A 13,965-nucleotide genomic window follows, 5' to 3' on the forward strand; every position below is an offset into this window, starting at 1 on the left:
GCGAAGGCAGAGGGAGCGCCGAGGGCGGCCCGCGATTCTGCTACTGTAGCCTAGGGGGCGCCGTTCTCGGAGAAGGGGGCCCAATCCCCTGAGTTTATTCGATCCCCTGGACCAGCCCACAATAGCCTGGTCAGCGTGGTCAATTTCCCCTGCAGTTTTCAAATGGATCCACTATAGTCTTCTTCACCTTCCTGTCCTGAACCACTGAGCAGTGACGCTGTGTGCTGGGAAACAACTGTTATGCTTCACCCCAGAGGTGGCTGCATCTCACACCCTTCCATGAATCAGAAAGTAGGCCTGCCATAGAGCGAGAGTGACACTCCGCCCTGGAGAGTCTGAAGGCTAGACAGAGGGGAGAGAAGCATGGAAAGGGGTAGTGCCCCAAGGTCACCCAGCAAGTCAGAGGCAGAGCCACGGATAAACCCAGGTGTCCCAAATCTCCGTCCAGGGACCCTCCCCACCAGGACACGCTGCTGGACTGAAGAGCCCGGGGCCGTGATCCATTGCAAAGACGTACCCTGAGCTGTGAAAACAAGACGCCTGGCTAGATGCCAGCTCAGCCTGTGCAAACTTCCTTCCGCCGGCTCCAACTCCCACGGGCATCCCATCTGCTTGCCACACCAGAATTCCCTGCTCTGGGCCGGCACTCGCTCCCGCCCAGAGGCCCGCAGGGGACACGGGCACCTCACAGGATCAGGAGAGCGAGCGCAGCAGAGCACGCCCCCCCCCCAAAGGGGCCCCAGAGATGCCAGGGCAGGGGGCGGCGGGAACGAGGGGGCGAGCGCAGAGTCCGAGCGGGTGCCCCCGACCCCTTTCCTAGCTCCACGCTGTCGAGGGACCTCCGGTATCAGCTGTTCCCAGGAGGATGGTGAAAACTATTCCACAGCCCTTCCATGCACAGGGCCCACCCCTCTACCCGCATGAACCCTCCCAGCCCTAACGGCAGCCGGGGGAGGGGTGGCAATTCTCCATTTTCAGAAGGGGAAACTGAGGCATGGAGCTGAGAAAGTCGGTGGAAGAGCCAAGAATGGAACCCAGGAGCCCAGCTGCCCCTATTCTAACCCCACCCCACAGCTCCAGCTTTGAGAGCCGACACTGGCACAAGCTCACCCGTCTGGTGCAGCCCCAGAGGCTACCCCCTTTCCCGCCCCCCCATGCCCACACTGAAATACCCGCCTGGGCGGGGAGCCCCGGCCAGATGCTGGGAGAGCCGCGCCGTATTCTGCAGGCTCCAGCTTCTCCCCTGACTCAAGGGCCGGTGGGGCCCGTCTAAGTCACATGCTGCTGGGGGCTCCCGGAGGGCTGAGTTACTGATCTCTTAGTGACTAATCCCACCCTGACAGCCAGCGACTCGGCTCCAGCGGGCAGCTGAGCAACACAGAGACCCGCTGTGCTGAGTCGCCAGCTATTTCTTACACCCCGAGCTCCCAGGGCTGGAGACTGGCTGCAGCCGGGCGGCGGCAGGGCCCAGATGACAGACCGGGCGTCCTGAGGCACCTGAGCTATTTTAGACACTTGGAGGAAAGGAACGAGAAATTAGAACCCGCTGGGAGCTGTGGGGCTACACAGTGGAGTCCTGCGCTCAGCAGGTGGTACCGAAATACAAATGACCCTTAGTCAGAGGGGAAGGGAGGGAACCACCTCAGTCACACCAGGGCTGCAGCAGTGAGAGAAATGACAGAGCCGCTGCCTGGAGCAAGGCACTAGGATGTAAGACTGGTCGAAGAAAACGTGCTGTGTCGTTAACCCGTGGAACTCATTGCCACAAGAACTCTGCTGGAGTAAAGACAGTTATTGAGAGAAGAAGAATCTCTGCAGTTACAGCAGACAGGATTAAAATGCATAAGGGATATAAATCCTCAGGCTTCAGGGCTTAAGCCAGCCACTGCCTGATGGGTCAGGAAGGATCTCTCCCTTATAACTGCCTAGCTCTGGGGGGGGGTGTCTTCCTCTAAAGCAGCTGGTCCTGGCTGCTGTCAGGACATCAGCTCTGCTCTGACGCCACATGGCCATTCCCATCCCTGCAGTCGTGGGGGGGGGGGGGGGGGGGGGCGGCGGGGGAGCGGAGTACCAGGCTGGGGACGCAGGAGTGTTGGGAATGACTGGATCCTGGGGTATGGGGCTTGGGGCAGTCAGCAGTGGCCAGGCCCTCCCTGACATTAGGAGCTCATCAGAGCCAGACAGGCTGGATAATCTGCGCAGTTTCCCTGAGCCTCCATGCTGGGCTCCATGCGGCTGGCGCGGACAATGATTCAACCAGGCAGGGGAGGGGAAGGGAGCTCCACCGCTCCAGAGCCTGGGCACCGGCTGACGACAGAGGAATGCCGCGGCTCAGCGACCTGGCTCCAAGCCTCCCAGCTGTGGGGCTCGGGCCATCTCCGCTCCGGCAGCCCGGCGCGGCCGGCCGAGCTGGCGGCTTTGTTCTGTAAATCGATACGACAGAACCCTCTGCGAGAGAAATGTCTCCCCCCCCGCCGAGGGTGGGTGGGCACCTGGGCAAAGATCCCCTCCCCCGCCAGAGTCCCCCGCCCCCCTCCCGTGCTAATGCCCTCTCCCACTGCTGCGCTGCAAGGGGATCAGCTCCCGGAGTCAGGAGCGCCCCTCAAAGGCCCAGGGTGCCTGGGTGCATGCCCCTGGATTCAGCTGTGATCCTCTCATTTGTCTGCCCCGGGGCCAGGTGGCAGAAAAAAAGGGTCTCCTCTCCTGCTGATTTCAGGGTCTGGCTGCGCCCCCGCGGCAGGGCCGAGCCAGTCTGGCGAGATCCCCAACCCGCAGCAGGCAGGCTCCAAAGGCTCATCTGACCCCACTGACCCCCGAGAGGGGCCAGTCGGCAGGTTAGCAGCTTCCCTCCTCTTGGATTTCGGCAAGTGCCGGCAGGCACCGCGGTATTGCTCCCTGGCGCCTGCCCCGGGGGCAGCAGGCCTGCGGGTCAATACCTGCTCTGTTAGTCAGATCAATGTGGAGGACGAGTCAGAGCCAGACAATAATGGCGAGGGGGGAAGGCCGGCCAGGGGCTTTGCCTGGGGAGAAGGCGGGGGGGAAGGAAGTGGGCAGATGAGGCTCCCGCAGGCTTTTCCAGTGCTGGGGGAACAGCCTCGCAGGGAAGAGGTCACGAATCAGCAAGCTAGAGCACCCCTCCCCCCACACAGGTCGGTAGATCGAAGGCTCTGATAAGACTATTGCCCTAACAGCTGAGTGGTCCGCTATCGCTCCTCCAGGGCTGGGCCTCCCAGCTCTTTGGGGCAGGGAGCGTCTGGGTTTGTACAGCGCCCAGCGCAACAGGGCCCTGCTCTGTGCATGGGGCACCCAGGTGCACCATGCTGCAGCTAAAGAACAATACCGGTATTACTCCCACTGGATAGCTGGGACACAGACACATTGGGACATGAAGTGACTTGCCCATGGTCACACGGAGTCCGGGGCAGAGCCGAGAGCTGCCCGGCGGCCTCCCAACCTGGCACCAGAACCCCCTAGGCTGTCCTTCCTTCAGGGCCAAGCCAGCACTGCAGCCTCGACCGGCTCGGATAAGCCAAAACCCGGAGCCTTCAGAGCTCACCGCTGATTTCTCCGTCACGCTTTCCATCACGGCTCCCTGGATAAAGAGTTAACGAGCCGTTCGCAGATTAATCAGTTCCTGAAACCCTCCCGCGGTAACCACCCGCCGCTCTTGTCCATTAATCATTAGTCAGCCTTTCCGAAAGGGAACCTCCCGAACCAGAGCCATCAGGCTGGATTTCCACACCGACCCACGGGGGCGCCGGCTCCTCCCGGGACGGGGGGGGGGGGGCGAGGCGTGGCAGGGGGGAGACGGCCATGTTTAAAGATCTCCCCGGGGGCCACTGGGGCATCTGTGCAGGTGGAGCCCTGCGAAGGGTTAAGGAACCCGCTTGCCTTCCTGTAACCCAGGAACACTCCCTGTCCGATTTCTGCGCCAGGGTTATTTTTAGGTCCCAGCAGTAGTTTATTTTCCCCTCCGCGTCTCTCGCCCATGCAGCGCCAGGCGGCCTCCGTGCCCTCTCCCTCGGTGGGAAGCCCACACAGAGGTGCCGGGATCCAGGGGCGGGCAGCAGACCCAGGCCCGGAGAAGCCCAGCCAGCAGTTGGGTCAGAGCAGGGCAGCTTGCCCAGGTCTCTGCCGGCCATTCCCCTGGAGGGAGACGTGGGAGCGGGCAAGGCAGAGGCAGCTAGTGAAGGGATCCAGCCTCCGTCCCTTCTGAGCCGTCGGTTTGAATCCAGCCCAGGGCTGCAGTCGTTTACAGACACCACCAGGCCCGGACTGTCCGGCGGCCTAGCTGAAGCCAGTTTGAGGCCCAGCGGACAAGTGCCCCCACCACATCGCGCGGCTGGGGAGGGGATGGGTCTCGGCCAAGCAGTGACAGCAATGGAAACTCGCGTGCCCCCTGCCCCAGCAAGGGAGACGGTCCAGTCCAGTCCCTGCAGCGCAATCTCCGGGGCTCTCCTTAGGCCCCAAGGAGACACAAAGCTGCCACTGAGGCAGTAGCCCGGTGGTAATGAGCCCGAAGAGGGGGTGGAAAGCCCGGGGGGGGGCTCTCCGTGGGGAAGCGGGGGGGGGGGGAGAGCCCTGCATAATTAAAGCTGGCCCTTCTCCCTGCGGCGCGAAGGAACAGAGCGTTCTCACCACAGCACAAAGGCACCATGCATGAGGGGAGGGAGCGGGCAGACTCGGCACCGTTCCCAGGGCAGCAGCTGGAGCTGAAGCGTGTTTGCAAAGAGAGGAAATTGCTTTTCCAGGGCCAGCGGGAGCTCACAGAGTCAGGGTGCCCAGAGCACCCAGCCCAGCCCCGGCGCTGTGGGCTGAGCGGCAGCACGGACTAGTGGTTAGAGCACAGGGCTGGGGGGCAGGAGGGATGGGATTCACAAAGATTGGCTGCTAAACGCTGAATCCCGCAGCGCTGGGCTCCCAACCCAGCTTTGCCCTGTGGCTTTCAGCAAGGCACAAGCTCGCCTGAGCTCTCTCCAGCGCGCTAGTTCTCAAATATTTTCTGTTCCAGGACCCCCTTCCCCACCAGAACTCATGGGGCCCTGCTCTCGGTCCCGGCGGTGCTGTAACACTTCCACTGACTGGCTCGTGGGCCGGCGATTTCTCCGCTTGCCCCAGGGCAGATGCAGAGTCACTCGAGTGCCCACCACGGGCGCTGTGCTACTAACGGGGATTTTCCTACGGCGCAGGCAGCGTTCTAGCCGCGCCGTTGCCTATGCCGCACGGCATCCCCACTGCCACCCAAATCTCCGCGCGTCCCCCAACGCGGAGGGTCCTCACTGGCGCCCGGCTCTGCACAGCGCCTCGGAAACGCCCCCCCCCCCCCAGCGCTGACTAAACAAGATTGAGAGAATCACGGAACTGACCCACGAGGCGACAGAAAATCGCCAGGTCATTTCCTCCGGCGCTACCGCGTGAGCGGACCTCGGTCCTGCCCACACAACCCCGCCCAGCAGAACCAGCACCTTTAAAGCCAGCACAGCCCTGCTCGGGCACCGAGGGGCCGGACGGGAGGATCGTTTCCGCTCTCTGATTGGAAGGGATCGGTACGGATCCCCAGACCTTTGCGGCAAGGGCGGTCGCAGGCAGATGACTGGCTCGGCTTGGGGCAGATGGATTTTGCAATCAAAGCACAAAGCAGAGACACTTGCTGCTGGGCTCATGGAGGGAGGACAGAGTCATTGCTCGGGGGTGCCACCCTGAACCCAGACGGCTCCCAGGCGGGTGTTGCAGAAGCTCTGGCTGCACCCCGCTCCCAGAGTCCAGACATCACGGGCCACCTGTTGAGTTAGGAATCAGGGGCCGAATGGCTGACTGGCAAAGCGCCCAGAGATCCCTAGACTTCAAGAGGACCCCAGTCCCACAGCCACACATCGCAATGTGTTGGCAGAATACCCCCAGCCACCTGAAGCTTCCCGGTGGTCACCACCGGGCCCCAGCACAGACAGACCCGCCCCGCATCCGTCCGCTCCAAGAAGCCCAGGCCCTGCCACTTGAGCTAAAGGAGAATCCCCATTAGCCAGCAGCAGTAGAGAGCCTATGACACAGTTACCATGTTGCCTACAGCCCTGCCGGGATGTTGCAACATGACCCTCCCCTTGGCAGAGCTGTATCAGAGAAGGGATCGGCAGAGACAGTCGCTGCGGGGGGGGGGCGTGAGGGGGGCGCACAGATGCAAGCCGGGAAAGCCCTGAATTGCCAGGTTCTCCTCACCAGAGTTCAGCTCCAGCCCTTAATCCCAACGAACAAACTGGGCAGGAGGTTAATTCCCAGCCCACACCTTCTCCTCCCCCACCCTCGGCAGGGCGGGAGTCAGAGCACCACGGCCATGGGGATACGACCACTAGCTCCGGGCCGGCTGCTCCCCACTGCAGGGCCGGCCCACCCCCCGTCGGGTCACCAGCACACGGGGCTGATGGCAAGGGATGCCGTCCCCAGGCAGCCCACCAGGCCACGAACAGTGGTGCTGCTGTGCCCTGTGCCCCGCACCCAACCGTAGACATGCACGCACCTCCCAGAGCACCAGCTCACTGCCTGCCGTTCAGCCTAGACGTGGGCATCCGTAGGGAACCTGGCAACAGCCTCACTGGGCATCTCCCCATTGGATGTCTCATTGTCTCTGCCTCGGCCAATGCCATTCAGTGTGCCAGCGAGTTTGGAAAGGCTGGTCACTGCTTGGGTAGGAGGCCTCTGAAAAGCCACCCTGGTGCCAGGGGGCAGCGAGATGCGCCAGCGTCTTGTGCAGCTCCGTTAACCTGCACGGGCACACGATCGATCACCTGGCACCAGCCCCCAGGGTCTCCATGGGATAGCGCAGCCTGCACGGAGCCGCCACAAGACGAGACCCCCTTGCGTCTCTCGGCTCAACACCGCACGCCAGCCGGTCTGGTCAGCCCTCCCACCCCCCGCCCACTCAGGACACACACCACAAAGGGATGGACTGACAGCCCCCAGCGTGGGCCGACTGGACTGCAGCAACGGTTAACGAGCGCTGGTACTTCTGGCTCTAACAATGGGTTACCAGTGCCCGCTGCCCAAGACTGGCCTGCTACAAACACCCAGCGCAGGCAGGTTCTTAACAACACCTACCACCCACTAGGTGCAGAGACAGGAAGCGACTTGCTCAAGGTCACGGAGCAGCTCAGGCCTGCCCTCCTGTAGCCGGCTGATCTAGTACATTGGGAAGCACCAAGTTCTAGCCCCCCGGCACGGTTCATGTCACGACCATGCACCATTTCCCAGGCACCGATACAAGGAGCCGGGCCGTCGCTTCTGCAAATTCTGCAAATTTGCAGATTTGCAGGGAAAGGAACGTCAGGGCACAACGGGACCTTTCTAGAGTGAAACAGGACAAACCGCCCCCAGCAGACGTTGCACTGAGCCCAGCATTGAGACCTGCACAGTGAAAGGACGGGGAATAGTCGTGCCACTGCAGCATGAGGCAGCAATCGGCCGGGATTCAAACAAGTCTGAGGAAGTCCGGATGCTGCTCTGAGTTTTGTGGCTGGCCCCTGCTGCTACTGTAATGAGCTGTCAAGTGTGGACACGGAACACTGCCCTCTACTGGATGGAATTCAAACTCCTCCACTGTGTGTCGTAGGCCCAATACTGCTATTACCCAATTCTCCTTTAGCAAAAGTGGCAGGACTCTGGGCTTTGGAAGCAGATGGATCTGAGTTGCAGCCAGGCGCTTGTGAAATTCTGTGCAAGGGACGGTCCCAGTTGGCCAGAGATTTGTTAGAGAGTAAAGGGCTGGACCTACAACACCCATGTACACTCGGCCTCAGCTCCGATCTGAACGTCGCAGCCCGGAACCCGGCTGCTCCAGCACTGGAAGGTGCCTGGCATTGGCGCTGACCCTACTCGGGCTCCAGTCGAGCCTCAAGCCCCGGCTTCTGTGAGTTAAGTCGCGTGTCCAGCAATTGGAAAGGGGCTGGCTGGGGGGGTTAAAAATGGGAAAATGCCTCCCCGTCACGCTCCCCAAAAGCAGGAGCTAACACGGTTTGCCACAGGAAATATACCAGTCCCCCTGGAGCAGAGCCCTACCCCAGGAAGCTCTGGACCCATTAGGGGCTAGCTGCCCTGGCTTGTAAGGCACCACAGAGCAGACTTTGGGAGGTGCTAAGCACCTATTATAATAGTCAATGGGAGCCGCAGGGACTCAGCACCTCTGGGGGGCAAATCAGACCCGGCGGTTACTATACAAGGACAAAGCCATAGCTAGGAGAGTCTGCGATTTGGGCCTGCTGGGGGCAGGAGGGAAGGGGGGGGGCACTGATGCCTTGTGGGGTATGGAGGCTGCAGCGGGCTCCTGAATGGCCCTCCAGTGCCATGCCGGGGAGCCTTTCCAAGCGGAGAATGCAGCAGGGTGGCAAATTGGTGCCCCCGCCTGGCCACCCCATGGGGTTACAAGAAGGCCACTTTCCTGGCCCAGGACACCATCGCCACAGAATCGAGTCAGTTTCAAAATCAAAGGTCATCTCACATCCCGGCCCACCTAAGCTGCCTCTTCCAGTCACGCCCCCGCCCCAGAGCCCCCTGCCCATGTCTGGGGGGTTTCAATCCCAGGTTCTCCCCCATCCTGCTGTGGGACAGGCCCACATGCCGTGTGCGGGGGACAGGGAATGGCTGACTCTGCTGGGGACCAGATTCAAGTGCTGTCGGACTCACAGCACGAGCAAAGAAGGAACCTGCCTTCTCATCTCTTTCCGCTGCAGACACTTTGCGTCCTACCTGCAAGGCCAGTCAAGGAAGGACCTGTAGCTAGCACTTTACCCAGCAACCCACCCCCGCACTGCTGGGAAGCAGGATCACCCCCTCACTTTACACCACAGTGGTCCAGCTCTGACACTGGAGCACAAACGCTTCCTACATCAACAGACGGGTTTTTCCATCCATGTAGCTACTCCACCCCGCCGGGAGGTGGTAAGTAGCTCAGTGGAAGAATTCTTCCCTCGTCCTAGCCGCGTCTACACAGGGGCTTAGGTTGACCTAACTCCATTGCACAGCACCACAGTTAGGTTATCTAATTTTTAAGCATAGACCTGGCCTGAGACACACAAAGGTTAAGAGATGTGCCTAACAGCCACAGCAAATCAGTAGCAAAGTCAGGCGTAGACCCCCCCAAAGTCCCCCAACGCCTAGCCCGGGTTTATTTCACCTTATTTTTGGGTTTTCTGACCAGCCTATCACTGGAGCCAGAGAACCCGCCAAGCAAAACCTTCAGGGACTCGGGAGAGCTGGATTCAAATCCCAGGTGCACGCAGCCTCCCGGCCTGACCTGGGGTGAATCACACAGCTGCTCCGTGCCTCAGTTGCCCCCACCCCGTCTTTCTGCCCCCCGTTGTCCCTAGTAAATCCTTTGAGGCAGGGCCTGTCTCGGGCAGCACCCAGTACCTTGATTGGGGCTGGCTCTAGGCACTAGTCACAATTATACCAACTCCCACTGCCTAAGAGAGATGTGCAACTGGACTGCCCGATGTGTAGTTGTGGGGTCCAACAGCCATGCTTGGATGCTGGTGTCCATTATACAAATAGCTCCACACAGGGGTATATATATATATACACACACACACACACACACAACAAGGAGTCTGGTGGCACTTTAAAGACTAACAGATTTATGCACTCTATGCATCTGAAGAAGTGAGGTTTTTACCCACGAAAGCTTATGCCCAAATAAATCTGTTAGTCTTTAAGGTGCCACCAGACTCCTTGTTGTTTTTGTAGATACAGACTAACACAGCTACCCCAATACTTGACACACACACAAATACACACTTATGGCCTCTAACTTTCTCAGCTCTCTGGGGCTGTCTGCTCTGTACAGCGCCTAGCACACGGGGGCTCTGATCCATGACGGGGGCGGAGCACAGGGCCATTGGCAGAGCACGCTGCAGGATCTGGTGACAGTAGAAAATCTAACCGCCCGCCCCGCTCCTCACCCCCAAGCCAGGAGACCGGGTGAGCTTTGTGCGCCGGAAGGGACAGGAACCTCCCCGGGGGGTGAGGGGGTTTACTCCAGATCTGCATCCTGCCTCCCCCGCTCTCTGATCGGGGCAAGCCGCGGCCTGCGGAACCCCAGCGCCCTGGGCTCGGCCGGGCCGGAGAGGGAAGTCAGGGCCCGCCGCCGGTCCTTACGCTGTATGTACAGCCCGGGCAGGGACAGCCCCCCCCTCGCCCCATTGCACCCGGCTTGTCTCCGGCACAGGCCGGGGGGGTTTGTGGCTGATCCCCCCCCCCGCGCCCATCCCCGTGGCGCCCGGGCGGAGGACTCACAGCACGCAGAGGGCGTAGGCGCCCGAGACGCTCTCGCTGTCCCGCACCAAGAAGCTGCCGTCTCGCCCGGCTCTGGCCAGCAGCTCCTCCGCCGCCGCTCGGCTCAGGTCCCGGTGGTACCAGAGCGGTGCCGGGCTGGCGGCCCCCGGGCTGGCGCCGCTCCCCCCGCCGCACGCCATGCCCCTCCCCGGGGCCGGCTCAGCCCAGGGGGGGCCCCGAGCTCAGCTTTCCAAAGGATGCAAAAAACAAACCCGACGAAGCAAAGTCCAGCTCGCCCCAGCGCCCCCCAAAGCGCCCCCGAGTCGGAGCTCCCGGGGCAATGGGCAGCGACAGCCGGGCTCGGGGCTAACATCCCCCCGGGCAGGGAGCAGCCGCTGCCTTCCAGGCGCGCAGCGGGGCCGGGCGCATCGCGGGCGTTGTCCGGGGCCCCCGGGCCGCAGCTGGGGTCCGGCTGCGGGGAGCCCAGGCCGAGGGGGCTCGCCCCGCCGCCTCCTTTGCCCGCGTCTTCTCTGCCGCCGCCCCGCGCGGGGGAGAAAGTTTCCTCCTGCAGAACAAAAGGAGGAGAAGTTGCGAGGGGCTGCGCACGGGCTCCCTCTTCCTCCAGGAAGCCCCCTGCACCAGCGCGCCAGCGACTCTGCGGAGCAAAGGGCGAGGGTTTTCCAACATCACCGAGGGGGGGCCAGGCTCCCGGGACAATGGGACATTCAGGGCTGCGGGCAGAAGCCACAGGGGGAGGGGGGGGGGAGTTGCTCCTGAGCAAACAGCCGCGCGGTTTTTTCTCCCTTCCCAAAAAAGGAGAAGGGAGGGAGCAGCCCGGGGGTTTGCTTCTCCTCCGTGCCGGGGAGCCCGGCTGCAAAGTTCTGCTGGCGCCTGGGACCTCCCTCGCCGTTCACGCCCCCTTGCTGCTAAGTGTCGGTCCGGCCGCTCTCTTCCCCCTTTGCAGGCTGGGCCATGGCAAGTCCCAGCTCTGCCGGCGCGGCTCACCTTCCCCGTGCGGCTCCTGCAGGCAGGGGCTGGCTCAGAGCCGCGCGCTCTCTTCCTGCGAAATGCAGTCCCTCTCCGCCCTTCGGAGCATGCCTGCGGAGGGAGAGGGCAAACAGAACCACCCAGGCCGAAAAATGTAGCTAGTGGCATAATAAGTAATGAATAAACTTCCTCATGCAGCCTTGCATGACAACTGGTGGCTGCTCTTAAAGGGACAGTGCCTGGGTCGTCGGTTCTTTTACTGGGGGGGTTATACAAATGGCTTAAGGGATACTAACCAGCTCTATTGGGCATAAGCTTTCGTGGGTAAAAATCCCACTTCTTCAGATGCATGGAGTGAAAAATGACAGATACAGGCATATATATATATATATATAAACAGACTTCAAAGAGAAACTGCAGAGCCACCATTTATTTGCAAACTTAAGACCATTAAATTTGCGCATGAATAGGGACTGGGTGTGGCTGGCTCACTACAAAACCGATTGTCCCTCTCTTGGTATTGACACCTCCTCATCAATTATTGGGAGTAGACCACATCCACCCTGACCGAATCGGCCTTGTCAACACTGGTTCTCCACTTGTGAGGTAACTCCCTTCTCTTCATGTGTCAGTATATTTATGTCTGTATCTGTAATTTTCACTCCATGCATCTGACGAAGTGGGTTATTTAGCCACAAAAGTTTATATCCAAATAAATCTGTTAGTCTTTAACATGCCACCGGACTCCTTGTTGTTTTTGTGGATACAGATTAACACAGCTACCCCCTGGTACTTTATGTTTTAGCACAGATCTAGGAGCTCTGTGTAAGCCCCAAAGCTGGTCTCTCTCACCAACAGAAGTTGGTCCAATAACAGATATTACCTTCCCCGCCTTATCTCCGTTGTAGCACTGGTCACCTTCCATCAGGAGGGATCCCATTTAAAGTGTTCTCTATGCAGCTGCCACCTCTGGGGTGGATTGCAGCTGCAGCTTATCACCCAGGGATCCTAGTTTTCCGTGATAAAAAACATTCTGTGATTTAAAAAAAAACAACATAAAAATCCGTGTTTTTCCATGATTAAAACGAAACGCTGAATTTAGTAGAATCCCATTTATCTGAGCCCCCATTATCCAGCTCTCGGTATTAACAGAACCACCAGCTGCCCAGGTCTGACAGTGCCAGGGCTGGGGCGATCAGCCCCCAGGTGGCTGGGGCTTGGACTGTTACAGCTGGTGGTTCTGTTAATACAGAGAGCCGGATACTGGAGGCTTGGATAAATGGGGTTCTACTCGATATGTTTTTATCTTTTCACAAAATGGAAAAACTAAAAATTCTCTGTAAAAACTCAAACTCTGGGTTTTTCCATAGCAAACAGATTTCTAGGATCCCTACTTATCACCCACCAGCCACTGCTTGCAGGACCTTGGGTAAATCACTTAAGCTCTGTCCTTTCATTTCTCCTCTATAAAAGGAAGATAATAGTTCTGGCTTGTCTAGTTAGATTGCAAACTCTTCATAATAGGAACTGTCTTGTACTACATGTTTGTACGGTACACCGCTAGCACAATGGGGCCCTGATCTTGGTTAGAGGCACAAGATGCTGCTAAATAAATAATCTTACTTCATATTTGTTTAGTGCTGACACCACGCTCGTCACTGTACAAGAGAACTTGGCAGGAAATGGGTTATTTCCTCCCATGAAAAATGTTGATGAAATTTTAGAAATTGTGCTCCCTGAAATTCTTCTTTCCAAATTCCTCAGGATTTTGTTGAAAAGCCCAAAAACCAGCAAATGAAAATAATTTTTTTTTTTAAATGGCTAGTTGAGCAAACATTTGTGGGTTTACTAAACATTTTTGCTCCAGTGTCTGAAATCTTTCAGTTTTATCAAAAAACGACCAACCAAAAAAAAAGTGTTTTTTTTTTTCCCAACAAAAAACAATCCCCACAATTTTTTTTTGTCAAAACCAAACATTTCATGGCAAAGTTTCCATGTGGAGAAAACAGTTATTTTTCTTGGAAAAAATGGTTAGAGCAGAGGTGGGCAAACTACAGCCCGTGGGCCACATCTGGCCCGTTGGACCCCCCTGCCCGGCCCGGGAGGCTAGCCCCTGGCCCTTCCCCTGCAGTAGCAGTGAATGAGGCCAGGTCTACACTGTACATGTAGCTGTGTAATTAATAATAATAATTATTAATTAATGGAGATATCCCATCTCCTAGAACTGGAAGGGACCTTAAAAAGGTCATTGAGTCCAGCCCCCTGCCTTCACTAGCAGGACCAAGTACTGATTTTTCCCCAGATCCCTAAATGGCCCCCTCAAGGCTTGAACTCACAACCCTGGGTTTAGCAGGCCAATGCTCAAACCACTGAGCTATCCCTCCCTGTGTGGGGCAGGGGTCTGATCCCTGACCTGATCCCTAGTGTAGACACAGTTATACTGGCAAAGCTGTACTTTTGCCTCTGTAGATTGTTTTGTATGGGGGGGTTGGGGAGGGCTGGACTAATCTCTATCTTCATTAGCTTTGCCAGTATAAGCTGCGTCCACACTAGGGGTACGTCTACGCTGCCGTCAGGAGGTGTGACTGCGTGTACACATACCCGAGCTAGCGTGGATCTAGCTTAGCGTGTGCCCAGGCCACTCAAGCAGGTACCCAGGCCCTGGGCGGGCAGGGCTAGCTCAGGCTATTGCAGCGTCACTGCCAGTGTTACTGCTGTGCT

At 58.7% G+C, this 13,965-nt stretch overlaps 1 protein-coding gene across 1 annotated transcript in view; it reads right to left on the minus strand.

The window, feature by feature from the left end:
• Nucleotides 1–10,596, minus strand: part of INPPL1 (inositol polyphosphate phosphatase like 1) — a 70,590-nt gene extending 59,994 nt beyond the window's left edge. Inside the window, exon 1 of the mRNA XM_034759227.1 lies at nt 10,279–10,596. Within this exon, the coding sequence (XP_034615118.1) occupies nt 10,279–10,457 (179 nt within the window). The 5' untranslated portion in view covers nt 10,458–10,596. The remainder of the gene's footprint in view (nt 1–10,278) is intronic.
• Nucleotides 10,597–13,965: the final 3,369 nt, after the last annotated feature.

This window comes from Trachemys scripta, chromosome 1 (genome assembly GCF_013100865.1).
Source record: "Trachemys scripta elegans isolate TJP31775 chromosome 1, CAS_Tse_1.0, whole genome shotgun sequence".
Lineage (NCBI taxonomy): Eukaryota > Metazoa > Chordata > Testudines > Emydidae > Trachemys > Trachemys scripta.